Source organism: Hypanus sabinus, chromosome 16 (assembly GCF_030144855.1).
Source record: "Hypanus sabinus isolate sHypSab1 chromosome 16, sHypSab1.hap1, whole genome shotgun sequence".
In the NCBI taxonomy this organism is placed as follows: Eukaryota; Metazoa; Chordata; class Chondrichthyes; order Myliobatiformes; family Dasyatidae; genus Hypanus; species Hypanus sabinus.
The window spans coordinates 80,361,415-80,385,656 of NC_082721.1; the positions used below are offsets into that span (position 1 = coordinate 80,361,415).

A 24,242-nucleotide genomic window follows, 5' to 3' on the forward strand; every position below is an offset into this window, starting at 1 on the left:
TTCCAGGAATTTAAGAGTGTCGGGGCAGATGTGAGTGTAGTTGTATTACTAAGGAGAGGGCTGGGGAAGCTGAAATGTCTGAAGGTAGATAGGTCACCTGGACCAGATGGACTACACCCCAGAGTTCTGAAGGAGGTAGCCCTGTGGAAGCATTAGTAATGATCTTTCAAGAATCACAAGATTCTATAATCGCTCCAGAGGACTGGAAAATTGCAAATACTCCACGTTATAAGAATGGAGGAGGAAGAAGAAAGGAAAGTATAGGCCAGTTAGCCTGACTTCAGTGGTTGGGAAGATCTGAGTCTATTATAAGGGACAAACACGAGGAAATCTGCAGATGCTGGAAATTCAAACAACACACACAAAATGCTGGTGGAACACAGCAGGCCAGGCAGCATCTATAGGGAGAAGTGCTGTCGACGTTTTGGGCCGAGACCCTTCGTCAGGACTAACCAAAAGGAAAGCTAGTAAGAGATTTGAAAGTGGTGGGGGGAGGGGGAATTGCAAAATGATAGAAGACCAGAGGGGGTGGGATGAAGCTAAGAGCTGGGAAGGTGATTGGTGAAAGTGATACAGAGCTGAAGAAGGGAAAGGAGATGGGAGGCCTCAGGAGAAAGAAAGGAGGGGGGGAGCACCAGAGGGAGATAGAGAACAGGCAAACAACTAAATGTGTCAGGGATGGGGTAAGAAGGGGAGGAGGGGCATTAACTGAAGTTAGAGAAGTCAATGTTCATGCCATCAGGTTGGAGGCTACCCAGCCGGTATATAAGGTGTTGTTCCTCCAACCTGAGTTTAGATTCATTTTGACAATAGAGGAGGCCATAGATAGACATATCAGAATGGGAATGGGACGTGGAATTAAAATGTGTGACCACTGGGAGATCCTGCTTTTTCTGGCGGATGGAGCGTAGGTGTTCAGCGAAACGGTCTCCCAGTCTGCGTCAGGTCTCACCAATATATAAAAGGCCACACCGGGAGCACCGGACGCAGTATACCACACCAGCCAACTCACAGGTGAAGTGTCGCCTCACCTGGAAGGACTGTCTGGGGCCCTGAATGGTGGTGAGGGAGGAAGTGTAAGGGCAGGTGTAGCACTTGTTCTGTTTACAAGGATAAGTGCCAGGAGGGAGATCGGTGGGAAGGGATGGTGGGGGGGGGGAGTGGACAAGGGAGTCGTGTAGGGAGTGATCCCTGCAAAAAGCAGAAAGGGGGGGAGGGAAAACGAACGGTCCCAACACATAGACTTGGAACATGGACTGTTCCACAAAGCCAACAAAAAGGCAGGCATAACTGGGACCCATACGGGTGCCCATGGCTACACCCTTGGTTTGGAGGAAGTGGGGGGGAGCCAAAGGAGAAATTATTGAGAGTAAGAACTAATTCCGCTAGATGGAGGAGAGTGGTGGTAGAGGGGAATTGGTTAGGTCTGGAATCCAAAAAAAAGCGAAGAGCTTCGAGACCATCTCGGTGGGGGATGGAGGTGTCTAGGGACTGGACGTCCATGGTGAAAATAAGTCGGTGGGGGCCAGGGAGCTGAAAATCATTGAAAAAATTCAAAGCATGAGAAGTGTCATGAACATAGGTGGGAAGAGATTGAACAATGGGGGGATAAGACAGTGTCAAGGTATGCAGAAATGAGTTCAGTGGGGCAGGAGCAAGCTGAGACAATGGGTCTACCTGGACAGGCAGGTTTGTGGATCTTGGGTAGGAGGTAGAAACAGGAAGTGCGGGGTGTGGGAACTATGAGGTTGGTGGCAGTGGATGGGAGATCCCCAGAGGTGATTATAAGGTTTTGGATACTTGGAGGCTCATGTTAAAATAGGCCAAAGTCAGCATGATTTTCTAAAGGGGAAATTTTGCTTGACAAATCTGTTCGAATTATTTGAGGAAATAACAGGCAGGATAGACAAGCGAGAGTCAGAAGGTGTTGTTATTTGGTTTTTTAGAAGGCTTTTGACAAGGTGCCGTTCATGAGGCTGCTCAATAAGATAAGAGCCCATGGTATTACAGGAAAGGTATTAGCATTGGCTGATTAGCAGGAGGCAAAGAGGGGAATAAGGGTTGGCAGTTGGCAGCTAGTGGTGTTCCACAGGGCTTGGTGTTATGACTACTTCTTTTCACGATGTAAAACATATCAATGATTTGGATGAAGGAATTGATGACTTTGTGGCCAAGTTTGCAGATGATACAAAGATAGACAGGAGGTACAAGTAGTGTCAAGGAAGCAGGGTGTCTGCAGAGGGCTTAGGCAGAGAGGCACAGAGGGCACAGCCTCAGAATTGAGGGACATCCATTTTGAACAGAGATGAGGAAAGCTTCTTTAGGGCAAAGAGGTAGCAGATGGAGTATAGTGTGGTGAAGTGCACTTTGGTAGAAGATTTAAAGATTTATAGGCATGGACTATTTTCTAAATTGGAAGACAATTCAAAAATTAGTGGTGCAAAGGGACTTGGAAGTATTCATGCAGGATTCCCGAAATGTTGACTTGAAGGTTGAGTCAGTGGTGAGGAAAGCAAATTCAATGTTAGAATTCATTTTGTGAAGACTAGAATACAAAAGCAAGAATGTAAGGCTTTATAAGACATTGGTCAGACCGTACTTGGAGTATTGTGACCACTTTTGGGTCCCTTATCTAAGAAAGGATGTGCTGGCATTGGAGAGGGTCCAGAGAAGGTTCACAAGAATGATTCCAGGAATGACAGGGTTAACATATGAGGAGTGTTTGATGGCTCTGGGCCTGTACACTCTGGAGTTCAGAAGAATGAGAGAGAATCTCATTGAAACTTAACAAATATTCAAAGGCCTAGATAGAGTAGATGTGGAGAGGATGGTTCCTATAGTGGACAAGTCTAGAACCAGAGGGCACAGTCTCAGAATTGAGGGGCATCCATTTTGAACAGATATGAGGAAAACTTTAGCCGGAGGGTTGTGAATCTATGAAATTCATTGACACAGACTCTGCAGGCCAAGTCATTGGGTACATTTAAGGTGGAAGTTGATAGGTTCTTGATTAATCAGGGCATCAAAGGTTATGGGGAGGAGGCAGGAGAATGGGGCTGGGAGGGATACTAAATCAGCCATGACAGTATGGCAGAGCAGACTCAATGGGCCAAATGGCCTGTTTATGCTCCTAGGTCTTATGGTCTAATACTTAAAAATTAGTTCTACAAACACTCATACACTATAGGATTACACCATTAAATAATGTGTTTTGTGAAAGATAGGAAGGGTTGGTGCTAAGGGAAGGACAGTGGGTTAATATGAGTTAGTTTGAGGAAGGCTTGGATTAAGCAAAGGGTGTCTGGGTTTTGAAGGGTGGGATCATGCAGAGCTGGGGAAGAGACAAGGTAACCGTGCTGGGTGCACATCTGGGTGTGGAGTTGTAGGGGTGGTGAAGGAGATTGGTGACAGTTTCATGGCAGGCAATGGAGATGGAAATTGCATGAAGTCCAGATAGAGAATAGGAAAGGATGAGGAAGTTACAGGAGTGAGTCTGTTGTGTGACGTTTGGACAATAGTGTAGAAGTGTACACAAAGGGGGTATGTGTTAACAGTCTCAGACGGATGTAGGTGCTGGAGAAGCTGCCTGGCTGAGGGGAAGGAAAGCACCCAAGGTGGAGAAGGGGTGAGGAACCCTCCTGGGTCTCAGGCTGGGGGTGTGTATTGGTGAGTACACAAATTTCAGGGAACAGACAATGAAAGCAGTTGGTGTGATGGGAGACCGATGGAGAAGTTACTTGGAATGAAGGGCGAGCAACCTCAGATGGGTGATGGGGTGATGGGGTGGGCAGTGAGAAGGAGGGAAAGATGTCAGGATTTATTTATTTATTAGCGATACAGTGTGGAGCTGGCCCCTTCCAGCTCTTTTAACTGCGCCCTCTCAGCAACCCCACAACCCCGATTAATCCTAACCTGGTGACGGGACAATCTCCAGTAACCAATTAACCGACTCACTGTGGGAGGAAACTGGAAGTGTCAGACGAGCAGAGACTCCTTACAAAACAATGCTGGAATTGAACTCTATATTCCAGAACGTTCCCAGTTGGAATAGCGTTGTGCTAGCTGCTACGATACCGTGGCACCCGCTTGGTGAGGTGGAAAGAGGATTACAAAGACTGGGGGAGAGGGAACGGTGGCAGAATGGAGTGGGGAGTGAGGAGAGGGTTGTTGAAGGGGTGGAGAGGTGTGTGGGGAGGGAAGAGAGATGTCGGGGAGGAGGAGAGTTGGGCTGAAGAGGTGGGATGAAAATTGTTTATTATTAGCACGTATGCTGAGGTGCAGTTTTTCCTCCCTCACCCCAGTTACCCCACCTCTTTCCAACTCACCAAACAATAACAGAATGCAGAATAAAGTGCAGTTACAGAGAAAGTGCAGTACAGGTAGACAATAAGATGAAAGGTCATAATGAGGAAGACTTTAACATCAAGAGCTCCATTTAATAGTCTTTTAACAATGGTATAGAAGCTGTCCTTGAGCCCAGACATCCATGTTTTCAGGCTCTTGTATCTTCTGCCTGATTAAGAATGGAGAATAGAGAGCATCTGGGGTAGGCAGGATCTATGATAATCAGAATTATAATCAGGTTTGATATGACTGGCATATGTCGTGAAATTTGTCTTTACAGCAGCAGTATATTGCAATACATAGAAATAGAAAAAACTGAATTACAGTAAATAAATATATATATATGTGTGTGTGTGTGTGTGTGTGTGTGTGTGTGTGTGTGTATATATATATACATACAGTATATATTATAGTTAAATATAAAAGCAGTGAGGCAGTGTTCATGGGTTCAATGTCCATTCAGAAATTGGATAGCAGAGGGGGAGAAGCTGTTCCTGAATTGTTCATGTGTGGCTTCAGGCTTCTGTACCTCCTTCCTGATAAGAAAAGAGCTGTGGAGAAGGAAAGGAAGAAATACAGAGTTGAGGGGTGAAAGAGGGAAGACAAATTGGTGTTGAGCGATGTTACTGGGTGGAGGGCTGAGGAAGGGGTGTTGAGGGATGGAAAGGTGAGGAGAGGCAGTGTTGATGGTTGGAGGGTATACTGAGGGATGGAGAAGTGGTGTTGATGGTTGGAGGGTATACTGAGGGATGGAGAGGTGGTGTTGATGGTTGGAGGGTATACTGAGGGATGGGGAGGTGGTGTTGATGGTTGGAGGGTATACTGAGGGATGGGGAGGTGGTGTTGATGGTTGGAGGGTATACTGAGGGATGCAGAGGTGGTGTTGCTGGTTGGAGGGTATACTGAGGGTTGGAGAGATGGTGTTGCTGGTTGGAGAATATACTGAGGGTTGGAGAGATGGTGTTGCTGGTTGGAGGGTATACTGAGGGATGGGAAGGTGGTGTTGATGGTTGGAGGGTATACTGAGGGATGGGGAGGTGGTGTTGATGGTTGGAGGGTATACTGAGGGATGAGGAGGTGGTGTTGATGGTTGGAGAGTATACTGAGGGATGGAGAGGTGGTGTTGATGGTTGGAGGGTATACTGAGGGATGGGGAGGTGGTGTTGATGGTTGGAGAGTATACTGAGGGATGGAGAAGTGGTGTTGATGGTTGGAGGGTATACTGAGGGATGGAGAGGTGGTGTTGATGGTTGGAGGGTATACTGAGGGATGGGGAGGTGGTGTTGATGGTTGGAGGGTATACTGAGGGATGGGGAGGTGGTGTTGATGGTTGGAGGGTATACTGAGGGATGGGGAGGTGGTGTTGATGGTTGGAGGGTATACTGAGGGATGAAGAGGTGGTGTTGCTGGTTGGAGGGTATACTTAGGGTTGGAGAGATGGTGCTGCTGGTTGGAGGGTATACTGAGGGATGGGAAGGTAGTGTTGACGGTTGGAGGGTATACTGAGGGATGAGGAGGTGGTTGTGCTGGTTGGAGGGTATACTGAGGGATGGGGAGATGGTGCTGATGTTTGGAGAGGTGAGGGAGGGTATACTGAGGGATGGAGAGGTGGTGTTGATGGTTGGAGGGTTTTCTGAGGGATGGGGAGGTGGTGCTGATGGTTGGAGGGGTGTGGGAGGGTATACTGAGGGATGGGAAGGTGGTGCTGATGGTTGGAGGGGTGAGGGAGGGTATACTGAGGGATGGAGAGATGGTGTTGCTGGTTGGAGGGTATACTGAGGGATGGGAAGGTGGCGCTGATGGTTGGAGGGTATACTGAGGGATGGGAAGGTGGTGCTGATGGTTGGAGGGGTGAGGGAGGGTATACTGAGGGATGGAGAGATGGTGTTGCTGGTTGGAGGGTATACTGAGGGATGGGAAGGTGGTGCTGATGGTTGGAGGGTATACTGAGGGATGGAGAGGTGGTGTTGCTGGTTGGAGGGTATACTGAGGGATGGGAAGGTGGTGCTTATGGTTGGAGGGTATACTGAGGGATGGGGAGGTGGTGTTGATGGTTGGAGGGTATAGAGGGATGGGAAGGTGGTGCTTATGGTTGGAGGGTATACTGAGGGATGGGGAGGTGGTGTTGCTGGTTGGAAGGGTGAGGGAGGGTATACTGAGGGATGGAGAGATGGTGTTGCTGGTTGGAGGGTATACTGAGGGATGGGAAGGTGGTGCTGATGGTTGGAGGGTATACTGAGGGATGGGGAGGTGGTGTTGCTGGTTGGAGGGGTGAGGGAGGGTATACTGAGGGATGGAGAGATGGTGTTGCTGGTTGGAGGGTATACTGAGGGATGGGGAGGTGGTGTTGATGGTTGGAGGGTATACTGAGGGATGGGGAGGTGGTGCTGGTTGGAGGGGTGAGGGAGGGTGTACTGAGGGATAGGGAGGTGGTGTTGCTGGTTGGAGGGGTGAGGGAGGGTATACTGAGGGATGGGGAGATGGTGTTGCTGGTTGGAGGGGTGAGGGAGGGTATACTGAGGGATGGAGAGATGGTGTTGCTGGTTGGAGGGGTGAGAGAGGGTATACTGAGGGATGGGGAGGTGGTTGTTGATGGTTGGAGGGTATACTGAGGGATGGAGAGATGATGTTGCTGGTTGGAGGGGTGAGGGAGGGTATACTGAGGGATGGGGAGGTGGTGTTGATGGTTGGAGGGTATACTGAGGGATGGAGAGATGGTGTTGCTGGTTGGAGGGGTGAGGGAGGGTATACTGAGGGATGGAGAGATGGTGTTGCTGGTTGGAGGGGTGAGGGAGGGTATACTGAGGGATGGGGAGGTGGTGTTGCTGGTTGGAGGGGTGAGGGAGGGTATACTGAGGGATGGAGAGATGATGTTGCTGGTTGGAGGGGTGAGGGAGGGTATACTGAGGGATGGAGAGATGATGTTGCTGGTTGGAGGGGTGAGGGAGGGTATACTGAGGGATGGGGAGGTGGTGTTGCTGGTTGGAGGGGTGAGGGAGGGTATACTGAGGGATGGAGAGATGGTGTTGCTGGTTGGAGGGGTGAGGGAGGGTATACTGAGGGATGGAGAGATGATGTTGCTGGTTGGAGGGGTGAGGGAGGGTATACTGAGGGATGGGGATGTGGTGTTGATGGTTGGAGGGTATACTGAGGGATGGGGAGGTGGTGTTGCTGGTTGGAGGGGTGAGGGAGGGTATACTGAGGGATGGGGAGGTGGTGTTGCTGGTTGGAGGGGTGAGGGAGGGTATACTGAGGGATGGGGAGGTGGTGTTGCTGGTTGGAGGGGTGAGGGAGGGTATACTGAGGGATGGAGAGATGGTGTTGCTGGTTGGAGGGTATACTGAGGGATGGGGAGGTGGTGCTGATGGTTGGAGGGTATACTGAGGGATGGGGAGGTGGTGTTGCTGGTTGGAGGGGTGAGGGAGGGTATACTGAGGGATGGAGAGATGGTGTTGCTGGTTGGAGGGTATACTGAGGGATGGGGAGGTGGTGCTGATGGTTGGAGGGTATACTGAGGGATGGGGAGGTGGTGTTGCTGGTTGGAGGGGTGAGGGAGGGTATACTGAGGGATGGAGAGATGGTGTTGCTGGTTGGAGGGGTGAGGGAGGGTATACTGAGGGATGGAGAGATGGTGTTGCTGGTTGGAGGGGTGAGGGTGGGTATACTGAGGGATGGAGAGATGGTGTTGCTGGTTGGAGGGGTGAGGGAGGGTATACTGAGGGATGGAGAGATGGTGTTGCTGGTTGGAGGGGTGAGGGAGGGTATACTGAGGGATGGAGAGATGGTGTTGCTGGTTGGAGGGGTGAGGGAGGGTATACTGAGGGATGGAGAGGTGGTGTTGCTGGTTGGAAGGGTGAGGGAGGGTATACTGAGGGATGGAGAGATGGTGTTGCTGGTTGGAGGGGTGAGGGAGGGTATACTGAGGGATGGAGAGATGGTGTTGCTGGTTGGAGGGGTGAGGGAGGGTATACTGAGGGATCGAGAGGAGAGCACAACAGCATCAACTACGCAATATGATTTCAAATGCAACGGTTGTAACGTCATAAACGTAACGTCAGCTAATTGATCCGCCCCGAAAATCCATATTGATAATTGACAGTGATGAACACCAATTAGCGATGAGGCTGTGAATACGGCAGCCAATAGATTGCGCAGAGAGGCAGGATTTCCGCTGCCTCATATACCGCCTGGCGTTGCTCGGTAGGGAGGGCGGCGGAGGAAGAGTTTGGAAATCTCGAGCAGCTGAGGTTGAACTTTAGGTACTAAGTAGAGTTTCGAACGCGTTATAGTGTAGAGTTTAAATTTTGAATGCGGTTGTAAAGGCTGGAATTTCGAAGTCGTGACAATGGCGAGCGAGTGATGGGGCGAAACTATGATTGGAGGTTATTTCGACCAATAGAATGCGCTACTGTGTTCAAATTGACAAGGCTTCCAACTAATGGGAGTTGAAAGCTTTGATTGACAAGGGAGTCAGCAAATGAGGTGGTCGCGCAGTCCCTTTTGTTTCATGAGAGTGGATTAGAGATGGGTGGACTGGGGCTCGTTCGTATTTCAAACTAAAGTCACCGGGACTGGCTGGGTGGTATCTGGGGAGGAAGATCCCGATGGAGGCTCTTAGTCCGACAGTGCGGTGGCGATTCGGTTCTGGTTCCCTCTGTGTACTGAGGCCCCATCGGCTTCGCTTCTATAGGCCCCATAGTCCCTCCTGTACAAGGGTCTTTGGCCTAAAGCATTTAACTCCTGTTTTTTCCTCTTTCAACAGATGTTATCAGCATGTTGCGTTTCAATTAGGTTGTAGAGCTTGTTCCCATCTCTGCATCAGCATTACTGGGCCAGTGATCAACGTTAACATGCTCAAGAGCAGCCTCTTTGGCTCATGTCAGCAGTACTATTTTGGGTTGGTTGCCTCGGCCCTCACTTTTCTTCCATGCACCCTCTGCCCTCCCCTTCCAGGTTGGGTGGCTTCCTCTGTTGCACTGTTCCCGCCTGCATCCAGTTTCCCCCGTTGGCCCTTTACATAAGAGACGTTATCACATTCCGTCAACTTTCTTTATAATATGAATGAGCTCTCTGTGTAGGGCAAGATTTAATTAAGTATATTTTATATATGTGCCACAGGCTGATGTGACTGCTTGTTAACTCATTTTAATGTGTAATACTTGTGAGATTTGAAGGTTACTGTTGACCACTTTACACATGTTATAATATAGAATATTGATTTATGTTATCTATCGATTTTCAATTGGCTATGACATAAAGGCTGCTCGCATGCTTACTTTCAAAATAAGTGCAACTTTGCTTTGACGTTGAATTTGCGGACAACCCCTCGGACAAAGCACCCTGCTGTATCTCTTCCCAGGGTTTCTTGGCCCTACTTTCCTGAAAACCAAAACTTTTTGTATCCTGTTTTTCTGTTATGGTATCAGGACTACAACTTGAGCATGCCACTACCTTTGGCTTGCCTGCAAGCATAAGTATCAAACAACACACACAACATGTTGGAGGAACTCAGCAGGCCAGGGTCATGGCCAGAAATGTTGACTGTTTACTGCTGAGTTCCTCCAGCATTCTGTGTATGTTGCTTTGGATTCCCAGCACCTCCAGAGTCTCTCCTCTTATGATATCAAACTGTCAGAATGGGGAAATGTGATAACCTTACTTCAGTTTTGTTTGGGCTTTATTTTTAAAATTAAAAGTTTTATAAACATAATAATAAACTTGTGTATCAAATATATACTAAAAATCCCTATCGCTTCACAGGGAGTGAAATGCTCTTGGAAATAGCACATGACAAGCTTACAGCTGCAAGTTGCTGATTCTCTGATCTGAAGCTGAGGTCAGCAACCTTGAGTGGACTTTGAGAAGCATTGAGTTGTAATTGCATTAGTGTACAGGTCAGTTTTGCCATTGATCTTGGATGATTCTGTTTACAAGGTCTGACTACAATGGTTTGTTCACTGCACCAAATTTCCACCTATTTGATGCCTTGTGTGTGGGTATTCTTGCACTAGTATAAATCTGGGGAAATCCTTGCCCTGCAGTGATCTCACCCTTGACCTACATTCACTTTTACTGCTTTTAATTTTGTTTTGGGTCAACATATTTGCCAGAAGCAATAAAACAAATCATGATTGAGGAAAGGTTGTTCTTTGGATCTTGTAATAAGTGATATTTACAAAGCGACACACACAAAATGCTGGAGGAGACAGCATTAATGAACAAGCAGTTGATGTTTTGGGCTGAGACCCTTCTTCAGGATTGGAAAGTAATTTGGGGAGGGAGATGCTAGAGCAGAAAGGTGGGGGAAGGGGAAGGAGGATAGCTTGAAGGAGCTGGGAGAGGCCAAGTGGGTGGGAAGGCAAATAGCTGGAGAGGAAGGAATCTGATAGGAGGGGAGATTGGAATAATGGGCGAAAGGGAAAGAGCAGGATCCCAGGGGGAAGTGACAGGCAGGTGAGAAGAGGTAAGAGGCCAGAGTGAGGAATAGAAGAGGAGCGGAAGGGGAGGGGCAACTTTTCCTTTACCAGAAGGAGGAATCAATATTGATGCTGTCAGGTTGGTGGCTACCTAGAGGGAATGCAAGGTGTTACTTTACCACTGTGATGGTGGCCTGATCGTGACACAAGAGGAGTCCATGGATGGAGATGTTCATATGGAAATGAGAATGAAAATGTTTGGCCACTGGGAAGTTCCACCTTTGGCGAATGGAACAGAGGTGCTGGATAAAGCAGTCCCTCAATTTATGATGTATCTTACCAATGTAGAGGAGGTTGCATTGGTAGCACCGGATACAATAGAAGACCTCAGGTGAAAGGACTGAGACCCTGAATGGAGGTGGAGGTCAGAGGGAGGTGTAGCACTTTGGTTGCTTTCAGGGATAAGTTCAAGAGGGAGATAATTGGGGAGGGACAAATGGAGAAGGGAATCATGGAGGAGCGATCCCATCCCCACACTCTCCGCTTTCCACAGGGAAAGATGTGCTTGGTGGTAGGATCCCTTTGGAGATGGCAGAAGTTGTGGAGAATGGTGTGTTGGATGCAGAGGCTCATGGGGTGGTAGGTGAGGACAGGTGGTTAGATGGGGTAAGCACAGGTGTCTGGGAAATAGCGGAGATGAATGTGAGGGCAGCATCAATGGTGGAGGAAGGGAAATCCTGTTTTTTGTTTTTTTTTTAATAAAAATACTGTGTACATCCCTGATGTCCTGGAAAGGATTCTCTCAACCTAGGAACTGAAGTGGTGGAGACAAAAGAACTGAGGAAACAGAATAGCATTCCCCCCAGGAGAGAAGAGGTATAGCCAAAGCAGAACCTCCTGGTGGCCAAACCTTTTAATCCCGGTTCCCATTCCAGTTATGTCACAACGAGGCCACTGTCAGGGTGGAGGAACAGCACTTTATATTCTGTATGGGTAGTCTCCAACCTGATAGCATGAATATCAATTTATCTTTCTGGCAAAATTTTTTTTCTTTTGATTTTGCCTACCCTCCTGTTCTCTACTCTATCCTCTTCTCACCCACTGGTGCCCGTCTCCCTTGGTTCACTCTCTTCTCCTATCAGATTCCTTCCTCTTGAGCCCTTTACCTGTCCTGGCATCACCTATCACCTTCTAGCTATCCCCGTTCCCCTGCCCCCAATCTTTTTATTCTGGAGTCTTCCCCCTTCCCTTCCAGTCCTGATGAAGGGTCTTGGGCTGAAATGTTGACTGTTTCTCTCACTTCGATAGATGCTGCCTGACTCTTCCAGTTCCTCCAGACGTTGTTTTGCAACATCTACAGAAATTCTTGTGTTAGTGATATTTATAGTAGCTTTAGCTGTGATTTTCAATTTGTACTATAATATGAGATTGGCTGGGCTCTCTACCTCTTGGGCTGTTACAATTTTTTTCCCCTGATAATTGAACTGTGAGTTGATATTGCTCCAAGATGTCACAACTGCATTGATGAAAGTTTGGAGTAAAGCAGCACTGATGCTTGCTGCTGATAAATCTTCTTTTGGAGTTGAGCCCTGGTGCTTAACTGTTTGCATAAAACTCTCCTGCATTGCTAACTGGATTATTTCAAACACCAATAGTCTGACACAAGAAGGTTCCTGGTTTGAACAATGAGAGATTGTCTGTATTCTTTGTTGCTAAAGCTGCATATTTTGAATATTTTCGAGGGCACAGACTCAGAATAGAAGGATGTCCCCTTAGAGCAGAGTTAAAGAGGAGTTTCTTTAGTCAGAGGGTGGTGAATCTCTGGAATTCATTGCTACTGATGGCTGTGGGGGCCAGGTTGTTGTATAGTTTTAAATTGGAGATTGATAGGCTGTTGGTTAAGAAGAGTGTCAGAGGTTACAGGGAGAATGGGGTTGAGAGGGATAATAATCATGGAATGGTGGAGCAGACTCGATGGGCCAAATGGCCTAAATCTGCTCTTGCATCTTCAGGTTTTATGGACTAAACTAGAAACCAGAGGAATAGCTACCTATACGTTGAGGCCTTTAAACTTTGTCTCTTAACCTTCTAAGCTCTGGTCTTGGTTCAGAACAATTAGGGGATCATGTCCTTTTTCAATGGCACAGGAAGTCCACCGTCTATGGCTAGGAGGCTCTCTGTAAATCATCTTTGAAAGGCTGTGGGAGCACAGATATGTTTGTACAGAAACTTGTAAACACATTGATGGGCTGGCTGCTCTACATCGGTAATTTTCATTCACTAGAATAGTTTTACAGATGTTGGTGTCATTGTAATGCCAAGAATTCTTGTCTATCCCTAAATGCCCTTGACAAGGTAGTGTGGTGAGTCATAATTTGGAAATCGGTCTGTGGAGGACATTTATACACTGGGTGGGGTGGGGACTGGGAGATCCAGGAATTTAACTCTAACAATAATCAAAGTGCAGCGATGTTTTCAAGTCAAGCTGATGTGTAACTTGGGAGCACCGTCACATTTCCCTTCCATTTACCTGGTAGGAGTTGTTGGTTTAGAAGAAACTGCTGAAATAATTTTGATCTTTGTGTCAGTTTTTCCCATATTTTATTTTTCCAATTCACCTTGCCAATCCAGCCGATTCTTAATGTTGAAGTAGTTTTTACCGCAGTCACTTAATTCTTCAATTAAGTGGCGGAACCTCTGACCATTCATTTCTTTTTTAAGTTAATATTTATTGACATACAGTGCGAAGTAGGTTCTTCCAGCCCTTCGAGCTGCGCTGCCTGGCAATTCCTCACATTAATCTGAGCCTAATCATGGGACAATTAACTTGCCAATTGGTATGTCTTTGGAATGTGGGAGGAAACCGGAGTACCCGGAGAAAACCCATGAAAACGTACCAACTCCTTGCAGGCCACAGCGGGAATTGAACCTGTCTCGCTGGTACTGTAAAACATTGTGCTAACCACTACGCAACTCTGCTGCCCCTTTCCAATGTAAACATACATTGAAAGGAATGTGATCTATAGTTGAGGAGTATATTAGATGTTGCGAAATATACAGGTCTCTGAAATTGAATAAATATGTTTTGCTGTACCTTCTGTAAATTGGAGATCCTCTAAAGTTTCACTCCCTTTTTCCTAATTTAGATCATCTCATGGGCCTTTGCTCTTGCTGACCAAGATATACTCCTGATCTTAATTGACTGTTGAGAATTCTCAGCTGTTTCCAAAGTTCTCTGTAGCCTTGGTCATCTTTTTCTATTCACTATCACTAGCATAATTTCTGAGGTTTCTTATCTTTTTATGGGAGTTGCATAACAGGCTGGTATGGAAAGACCAATCCCTTTGAACAGAAAATCCTTGAAAGAGTAGTGGCTATGGCCCAGTCTATCACGGGGAAAACCCATCCCAACTATTTGAGCACATCTTTTCCATTTCCCTCAGTTCAAGTCATTACTCATGACAATATTTCTTGAAGTTTGTGAAGGGCATGCAGTAACTTTGTGATGCAACAGGATGCTTCTGTTTTTCTGCAAATAAAGGGCAAGCAGCAATGGCAGCTTTCCTTAATGCTGTATGATTACGAGATTCAGAATTCTTTAAAGCACTTTCCCATTGCCTATATTTTGCAGAAGTTTCGATGGGCCGCAGGAAATCGAAGAGAAAGCCTCCAACCAAGAAGAAGGTGCTTGGCACACTAGAAACACAGTTCACTTGTCCATTCTGTAACCACGAAAAGTCATGTGATGTTAAGATGTAAGTATAATGTTAGCAAATGTGAGTATGCCTCAGTGGTACCATAAGGGGTAAAACATTTTGAAATTGCTACATTTGTTTGTTCCTTTATCTATTTCAATTGTTGGATGGAGATTTAAGAGCTGAATGATATTTTTATTTAGTATCGTTGACTTTTGGTGGTATTTCTGTTATCAGTAAGCTGGATTATATCTGTATTGTATGACTGTTTGGCACAAAATGGTACTGCAGTATAGCATGGCAAATACTATCCTATGATTCCCATCTCTTCAAAAGGTTGGATTAAATCCCATTGGTCGAGGATCTAGGATGCAAATGCATAACATGAGTAGAATTAGGCCATCTTAAATATAACCAATGACCTGTCCTCTACAGCCTCTACAAATTCATCACCCTCTGGCTAAAGAAATTTCTTCTCAACTTCATTCCAAATGGACGTTCTTCTATTCTGAGGCTGTGTCCTCTGTTCCTAGAATCCCTTACCGAAGGCAATATTCTCTCCACATCCACTCTATCGAGGCCTTTCGACATTCAATAGGTTTCAATGACAATCCTCCCCACTCCCCATTCTACTAAATTCCAGTGAGTATAGGTCCAGGGTGATCAAACACTCCTCATCGATAACTCTTTCTTTCCAGAATCATTCTCATGGACCATCTCTGAACCCTCTCCAATGTCAGCACATCCTATCTTAGATAAAGCGCCCAAAACTGTTCTCAATACTCCCAAGTGAGGTCTCACCACAGTTCTACACATGTCCTTACTCATCTGCAGAAGAATGTTTATATGTGAATGCTTTTCTTGGACTACAGTTCAGCATTCAACACCATAACTCCCTCCAGACTCAACAAGAAGCTCAGAGACCTTAGCCTTCATCCTGCCTTGTGTAGCTGGATCCTGGACTTCCTGTCAGATGGTGAGCAGGTAGTAAGAGTGGGCTCCCTCACCTCCACCCCTCTGACCTTCAACACAGGTGCCCCTCAGGACTGTGTCCTAAACTCCCTCCTTTACTCTCTGTAAACCCATGACTGTGTCGCCAGCCAGAGCTCCAATCTGCTAATTAAGTTTGCTGATGGTACTACACTGGTTAGCCTAATCTCAAATAATAATGAGGCAGCCTACAGAGAAATTGTCATCACTCTGATACAGTGGTGTCAAGAAAGCAACCTCTCCCTCAATGTTGCAAAAACAGAGGAGCTGGTTGTGGACTACAGGAGGAATGGAGATAGGTTAACCCCTGTTGATGTCAATGGATCTGGGGTTGAGAGAGTGAACAGCTTTAAGTTCCTTGGCATAAACATCAAGGATCTTGCGTGGTCTATGCGTACTGGTTATGTGGTGAAAAAGGCACAACAGTGTCTCATTCATTTCAGGTGGTTGAATAAGTTTGGTATGGGCTCTATATCCTAAGAACTTTCTACAGGGGCATCCTGTAGATTGAGAGCATCCTGACGGGGTGCATCACTGCCTGGTATGGGAACTGTATTTCCCTCAATCACAGGACTCTGCGGACAGCCCGGCACATCTGTATATGTATACTTCCCACTTCAGTACATTTACAATGACAGGTGTGTAAAAAGGGCCCGAAGAATCATTGGGGACCTGAGTCACCCCAACTACAAATTGTTCTAGCTGTTACCATCTGGGAACTGGCACAGCAGCATAAAAGCCAGGACCAACAGGCTCCGGAACAGCTTCCACCAGGCCATCAAACTATTAATTCATGCTGACACAACTGTATTTCTATGTTATATTGACTGTCTTGTTGTACATACTATTTATTATAAATTACTATAAATTGCACATTGCACATTTAGACAAAACGTAACATAAAGATCTTTACTCCTCATGTAAATGAAGGATGTAAGTAATAAAGTCAATTCAGTTCAAATCACCAGTGCTTTATAAAGTCTTAACATTACATCTAGTCCTCTTAAAATGAATGTTAACATTGCATTTGCCTTCCTCATTACCAACTCATCCTGCAAGTTAACATTTGGGGAATCTTGCAGGAGGACTCTCAAGTCCCTTTGCATCTCAGATTTTTTTGAATTTTCTTCCTGCTTAGAAAATAGTTTTATGCTTTTATTTCTTCTTGCATGACCATACAATTCCCAATGAGGTATTTCATTTGCCACTTCTTTGCCCATTCTCCTAATCTGCCTTGGTCCATCTGCAGTCTCCCTGCTCTTCAACACTACCTGCCCGTCCACTATCTTTGTACCGTCTGTAAACTTCCCACAGAGCAATCAATTCTATCATTCAAATCATTGACATACAAAATAAAACAAACGGTCCCAACACTGACACATGCAGAATACCACTACCGTAAATTCCGGACTATAAGCCGCTACTTTTTTCCCACGCTTTGAACACTGCGGCAACACTGCGGCCTATACTACGGTGTGGCTAATGCATGTTTTTTTTTCATGCTGCCAAAAACATTTTGCCTCGTAACAGTAGACCAATAAAATTGATGAGTAGTTCACAGAGGTCCAGTGAAATTGTACGATAAATCAAGCGCACTTTCACAATTAAATTATTGTAAATCAGTCATTTATACTCACCCTCATCAACATGGAAAACACTCGAAGAAAAGCATATGATGCAGCTTTTAAGTTAAAGGCGATCAATCTGGCGGTTGAAGAAGGAAATCGAGCTGCTGCACATAATCTTGGCATAAATGAATCGATGGTGAGACGGTGGAGATACCAGCGTGAAGAACTGAGTCAATGCAAAAAGACGACAAAAGCTTTCAGAGGTAATCATAGCAGATGGCCCGAACTTGAAAACTTTCTTGAAGACTGGGTTAACACACAGAGAGCAGGCGGCCACGGTGTTTCCACCGTGCAGATCAGACTGAAGGCTAAAGCAATCGCCACCAAAATGAAAATCGAAGATTTTAGAGGTGGGCCATCGTGGTGTTTTAGATTTATGAGATGAAAAGGCCTGTCCGTCAGGGTACGCACGACTCTGTGTCAGCAGCTCCCTCCCGACCACGAGGAACAACTTGCTAACTTCCGCACATTCACTCAAACAAAGATAGCGGAGAATTCCATCGGGCCAGATGATATCATAAATATGGATGAAGTACCTTTGACGTTTGACCTGCCTCTCACTCGGACTGTTAATAAAAAAGGTGACTCGTCCATCACACTGAAAACAAGTGGCCATGAGAGAACGCATTTTACTTGTGTTCTGAGCTGCACAGCATCCGGACTAAAGCTTCCACCGTTGGTGATTTTTAAGCGGCTGACAATGAAAGTTCAGTGAAAGCTGCCATCAAGAGTACAAACTCAATTCCAGCTGTGATTCCTGGGGGCACCACGAAGTATTTGCAGCCACTGGACATCAGCGTGAACCGGGCATTTAAAGTGGCGCTGCACGTTGAGTGGGAGGCTTGGATGACGAGCGGCGAGAAATCCTTTACCAAAACAGGACGCATGCGAAGAGCATCTTTAACTCAAGTCTGCCAGTGGATCCTAAATGCGTGGAGCCGTGTCACAACATCCACCATCACCAACGGGTTTCGAAAGGCTGGACTGCTGCGTGATGAAGAGGACCACGTGCGCTCAAGTGAGAGCGACAACGAAGAGACTGAAGTGAGTGACGAGATCCTGAGGTTATTCAATTCGGATACTGAAGGACTTTGATGGTTTTAGTGCGCAGGAGGAAGATGAAGAAGGCGATCAATAACTTTTCCTGGTAGGCTGCAGTATATATATTTTTTTTACCAGTCGTTAGGAGATATTGGAATGTTGTTCGTGCACTGTTCAGTAAAAAAGTATATGCATCGTAACTTGTGTGTTATCGATACGTATGCATATTTAAAAGTAGCTGTGTTACAGGCACTGTTCGAAAAAAAGCATTTGCAATATGTATTTGTTTATGTTACCATATGGATTTAATTAAAAGTTAAAAAAATCCTCACGTGCAATATCTTTCTGTGTAAATATCTCATATGACAATGTGGGACACCTGCGGCTTAAAATCCGGTGCGGCCTATACAAGTACAAAATTGATTTTCTTTCTAAAATTAGAGCGTGCGGCTTTTAATCAGGTGCGCTCTGTAGTCCGGAATCTACGGTAGTTATCGGCAGCTAATCAGAAAAGGCTCCCTTCATTCCCTCTGTCTCCTGCCAGTTAGCCAATGCTCTATTCATGCTAGTATCTTTCTTTAATACCATTGGCTCTTATCTGGCTAAGCAGCCTCGTGTGCAGCACCTTGTCAAAGGCCTTCTGAAAATCCAAGTATACAATTTCCACTGGTTTCTCCTTTGTCCTGTTTGTGATTTTCTCAAAGAATTCCAACATATTTGTTAGGCAAGAATTTCCCTTAAGCTATGCTGATTTTGGCCTATTTTATCATATGCCTCCAAGAACCCCAAAGCCTTATCCTTAACAATTGATTCCAGCAACTTTCCGACCACTGAGGTCAGGCTAACTGGCATATAATTTCCTTTATTTTGAAGAGTGGAGTGACATTTTGCCAGAATCTAGTGATTTTTGAAAAGCCATTACTAATGCCTCCAATTTCTTCAGCTACCTCTTTGAGAACCCCGTGGTGCAGTTCATCTGGTCCAGGTGACTTAACTACCTTCAGAACTTTCAGCTTCCCAAGCGCGCACTCCCTAGTAATAGCATAGCACTCACTTCTGCCCCTGACATTCTTGAATTCCTATATACTGCTGTTATCTTTCACATTGAAAACTGATGCAAAATACTTATTCAGTTTGTCTGCTATTTCCTCATCCCCCATTACTACCTGTCCAGTGGTCCGATATCTACTTTCGCCTCTGTATATACCTTATATATCTGAAAAAACATTTAGTATCCTCTTGATATTATAGAAACATAGAAAACCTACAGCACAATACCGGCGCTTTGGCCCACAAAGCTGTGCCGAACATGCCCTTGCCTTAGAAATTACCTAGGGTTATCCATAGCCCTCTATTTTTCTAAGCTGCATGTACCTGTCCAGGAATCTCTTAAAAGACCCTATCTTATCCACCTCCATCACTATTGCTGGCAGCCCATTCCATGCGCTCACCACTCTCTGCGTTTTTTTTTTAAAACAACTTATCCCTGACATCTTCTCTGTACCGACTTCCAAGCACCTTAAATCTGTGCCCTCTCATGCTAGTCATTTCAGCTCTGGGGAAAAAGCCTCTACTATCCACATGATCAATGCCTCTCATCATCTTATACACCTCTATCAGGTCACCTCTCATCCTTCTCCAACAAGAAAAGGCCAAGTTCACTCAACCTGTTCTCATAAGGCATGCTCCCCAATCCAAGCAACATCTTTGTAAATCTCCTCTGCACCCTTTCTATGGTTTCCACATCCTTTCTATAATGAGGCGACCAGAACTGAGCACAGTACTCCAATTGTGGTCTGACCAGGGTCCTATATAGCTGCAACTTTACCTCTTGGCTCCTAAACTCAATTCCACGGTTGATGAAGGCCAATTCACTGTATGCCTTCTTAACCACAGAGTCAACCTGTGCAGTGTCCTATGGACTCGGACCCTAAGATCCCTCTGATCCTCCACATTGCCAAGAGTCTTACCATTTATACTATATTCTGCTGTTATATTTGACCTAACAAAGTGAACTGCCTCACACTTATCTGGGTTGAACTCCACACAGCCAGAGACCCAGTTGCTCCCCCCAGTAGTTTGTCTCTTGGTTGTCCCCGCCAACCGTATCCAAAGCAGTATAGTTATTATTGAGGGGTATGGCCACAGGGGTACTCTGCACTGGTTGCTAATTTCCTTTCCCTCTGCTGACAGTCACTGAGATACCTGCCTTCTGTAACCGAGGGGTGACTACCTCCCTTTACTTTCTATCTATCACAACCTCCGTTTCCTGCACGAGCCGAAGGTCATTGAGCTGCAGCTCCAGTTCCTTAACATGTTAAATGCCTTGTGTAATTGAATAGTTTGCATTACATAACAAATAATTTAATTCTAATTTCACTGCATCTCAGAAATACTACTTGATATCCTTGTGACATAATAAAACAGAAGACAACTGCATTTTCCTTTAAATGTACAGAGTTTATTGCAAATCTTGTATGATTGCACAGTTTTGATCCATTCAGCTAAATTTTTTAATGGAAATCTTCCTTTTCTTTCAAAATTGCTACTTGCAAATCTACAGCGAATCATGAAATTGTGGCTTTTTGCAGTGGGGGGGGGGGGGGGTGATATAATTGAATTACTATTTATCCCAAAGATTGCAAGCCAGAATTCAAACATGTTTTCTCAGTGACTACAAATTCAAGTATATTTTGCCAACATTTCTTCATGTGTAGTTACCCACATAACACACAAGGAAAGAGTTGCAAAATAATGCTTTATTTTTTTACATTGTATGGAATGGTTATGTGTTTTAAAATGCTAGTTATTATTTTGTTCCCTTCTGTTTTCTAGGGATCGTGCACGGAACACTGGTATCATATCCTGCACCGTATGTTTAGAAGAATTCCAGACCCCAATAACATGTATCCTTATTTGAAAGTGGAGACATTTTGGGGACTGTTCAGACATTCAGCCCAATCCTTCAGGGCTCTTAGTCGAGTTCTTTTTATCTGGGTTTCTATGCACACCTTGTATCAATTTAATGAAAATGGTAACTTCCAAGGCACTTTGGAGACCCTATTGGATAGAAGTGGATGTCAGAGAAAGTGGTGCATTCAGAGAGTATGTAGTTTTTACAGGAGGTGAGATTTTTGGTGGAGTATGGGGCCAAAGGCCAAGATGGCTGAAGGTGAACTTGCTGGTGGTGGATAAAGGAAATGGATTTTTACACCTCCAGTGGGGACAATGCTTATGTGAGTTCAGTAGAGAGAACAAGTAATGGTATTTTAGCTTCGAGATGGAAAAATCATGAAAAGATTGAACAGTTTAAATGAGAATTATTAGGAAGTCAAGTGGGCATAAATAGGGAATGAGCAATAGGTCACTGGATGGGCTGGGAGGCCAGACAGAAGCTCTTTGGAGTACAATAGAGTATCAAAGGTGCTGATGAGATGGGCTGAAGTAACTCGGGCAACTCGAATGGGCAATAAGTCTTGGGTGGTGCTCAGATCCCACAAAATGAATTAACATTTTTGTAAAGAAGTGACAGATGACAGATGTAAAAGCAGCTGTTTTTTTGGATGCACAAGTTGTGCCCTGAGTTGGGGACTAGAGAGAATAAGGAACAAACACAAGAAAGTCTGCAGATGCTGGAGATCCTAAACGGCACATACAAGATGCTGGAGGCCGGGCAGCATCAATGGAAAAGAGTAAACAATCGACTTCTGGTGAAGGGTTTCGGCCCAAAATGTTGACTGTTTACTTTTTCCTCACAGATGCAGCCTGGTCTGCTGAGTTCCTCCAGCATGTTGTGTGTGTTGCAAGGAGAGAAAGGAATTCTGGCAGAGTGAATCGTCTGTAGCGCTAACAAAGACCACTGGTTTGATATTCTACAAAATATAGTTGAGCCTCTCCAGCTTTGCACATCAGGTAAGTGGCCTGCTTAAGTTAGGTGATGGAGAGTTCATTACAGTTCAGTTCACCTTCCAAAGCTCCTGTTCAGTCCTCCCACCATAAACTAGCTTCTCCCCAGAACTTGGCTACCTGCATGCAAACACATTTAGTTATGTTCAGACATAACATTGTGTCCACAGACTTTGAAGGCCAATAACTTGAGTTTAAATGCATCTCTTTTTTTGTCCCTATCCAGCTCCATAAATGTCTACCATCTTGGAACTCCATTAACTCCATCTTGAAGAGAGTTGTGCCGCTAGTTACTTGGAAGATAGTTAAGTACCGCTGTTCACCATCACAGATGGCTTTTCTTTAACTGCTGCTCAGATCTGTCGGAGCCAGTAGATGTATACAGTGATTGGATCGATGCCTGTGAAGCAGCGAATCAGTAGTTTTGCTTCAAGTGCTCTGTTTTACTTCAAGGAGATTGTCAGTTTTGTTTTTGCTGACTGTAAATAATAGTTGATGTGGAATCTCAAATACTACGGATGGTTTTCAAGCTGTTATTAAAAGTTTAGAATTATTCCATTTACACTGTGTGCTCTCATTTTCTTGGGTCAGTCCTCATCTTTTAGTAACAGGAACAGTTTCAGTTGCCATTTAAATTGTGACTTGCTTACATTTTAGATCGATGGAATGGAAATTGTCTGTGTTAATTCTTTTAATGTTGGTAGGCCATGATACGTGGTCTTAACAGTGAGGGCTTGGTCCAATGGGATGGACATCCAGGACTCTGGGGGAATTTGGATACTACATGGATGGACAGATACGTGCAGACATGCACTTGCACAAGATCATGCTCATTTCCCTCTGCCCCACCTTGCATCCTGGTCAGCTCTTCAGCTTCTGTCTATCCATTGAGCTCCCCTATATACCCACTCTCATCCATCCTTCTCAGTTTTTCCCCAGTCACTCTTGTCCTCCACTGATCAGATAGACTATCCCTGATCACTCCCACTGTTGCCTTCAGAACTACTGCTTGGTTTGCTGATCATCCTTTCCTGCAAGTCTCAGCCGTTGTACTGCTTGAAATTTGCAGTCGACACTACTACTGATCTTGGCCAAAAGGCTGAGAAGCCAGCTCAGACCGATCCTGAATCTTTTCCAGAAAACCTTGGGTGAATCATGTGCTATAACAGTAGTGGATTCGATTCTCCCAATGCTGCAGATGAACTGGTGGGATCCAGTGCATGAGTTCCTGGTTAATAATGAGGGATTTAACTTTTTGGAGTGAAAGTGTCCTATTTAGTTTTCATGGCCAAGCAGTAAACCAGAATTTTTGACATGGTGAGTGCAAGCTGGAACTTTGACCATAACCACAGAGTGATAAATACAAGGGTGAATGCAGAACCGAAGAGGATTTGACGAACAATAGCTTTTGTATCCTCTCAATATATGAGAGACATTAAAGACCTTTCTATGTAATTGCAGAAAACTTGGGCTGTGGCCTTTCTGAATTATTGGAGGAAAGAAATATTAATCCAAATAGAAATAATTGTTTGGAGGGGACATGAAAGTGATCAGAATTTAAACTTGTGAAGCTGTACCTGTTGGGTGTCATAGTAGAAAAAGATCTTTCATGCCTTTGAAGACAGGAAGCTGATGATCTGCAAGTGTAGGTGGTCACTGCTGCCAGTTGATCAGAGAGCAAGCATTGCCACTGCTTAATACCTGGGTAGCTAGTCCTAAGACCATGTAGAAAGATTCTACAGCAAGATTATATTTTGTGGTTGGATAAAACGATTGCAACTCATGCAGAGCAAGCTTATAAGGCTGTTTATTATTTTGAACACTGCCTGAAGTTTCAATGGAACTGTACAGCTGTGCTTGATAACCAACACTGTGGATGTGAATTATTTTGTGCACACCCTCCCTCTGTATATAGAACTTGCTCGTTCTTGTGTTACTTGTCAAATTCATTTGGTCGCTGATTTGGGGATGTTGATTTACTGAGCTGCTTGAAAGTTGTTTATGTGAACAGTGACTATTTCTCTCTCTTCTTCCCCCCCGCCCACCACCTAGCCCCAGTGTGTGCTGATTGGCCTGCTGAGGTATTCCAGCTGTTCTTTTGCCAAAACCTCTCTGTGATGCTAATTCCCGAGGGTAATTTATTTAAAATGTAATTGTTGGACCATTCACTCTAGAAACTTTTTTTAAAAATCCCAATCTGGTGGGAATGGCCTTGATTTGGT

The 24,242-nt window shown here is 45.2% G+C and overlaps 1 protein-coding gene across 4 annotated transcripts; it reads left to right on the forward strand.

Moving 5' to 3' along the window:
- The first annotated feature begins 8,489 nt into the window (after positions 1–8,489).
- Positions 8,490–22,582, forward strand: elof1 (elongation factor 1). Of its 4 annotated transcripts, none has more exons than XM_059992196.1 (5): positions 8,490–8,603; positions 10,105–10,238; positions 14,392–14,515; positions 20,950–21,020; positions 22,378–22,582. In XM_059992196.1, exons 3-5 carry the CDS (start codon positions 14,400–14,402, stop codon positions 22,440–22,442), a joined length of 252 nt encoding a protein of 83 aa, XP_059848179.1. In that variant the 5' UTR covers positions 8,490–8,603; positions 10,105–10,238; positions 14,392–14,399; the 3' UTR covers positions 22,443–22,582. The 4 variants fall into 4 exon arrangements, with proteins under 4 accessions (XP_059848179.1, XP_059848181.1, XP_059848180.1 ...); XM_059992197.1 differs by having other exon boundaries at positions 8,522–8,591; XM_059992195.1 differs by lacking the exon at positions 8,490–8,603 and adding an exon at positions 8,694–9,241.
- The last annotated feature ends 1,660 nt before the right edge of the window (positions 22,583–24,242 follow it).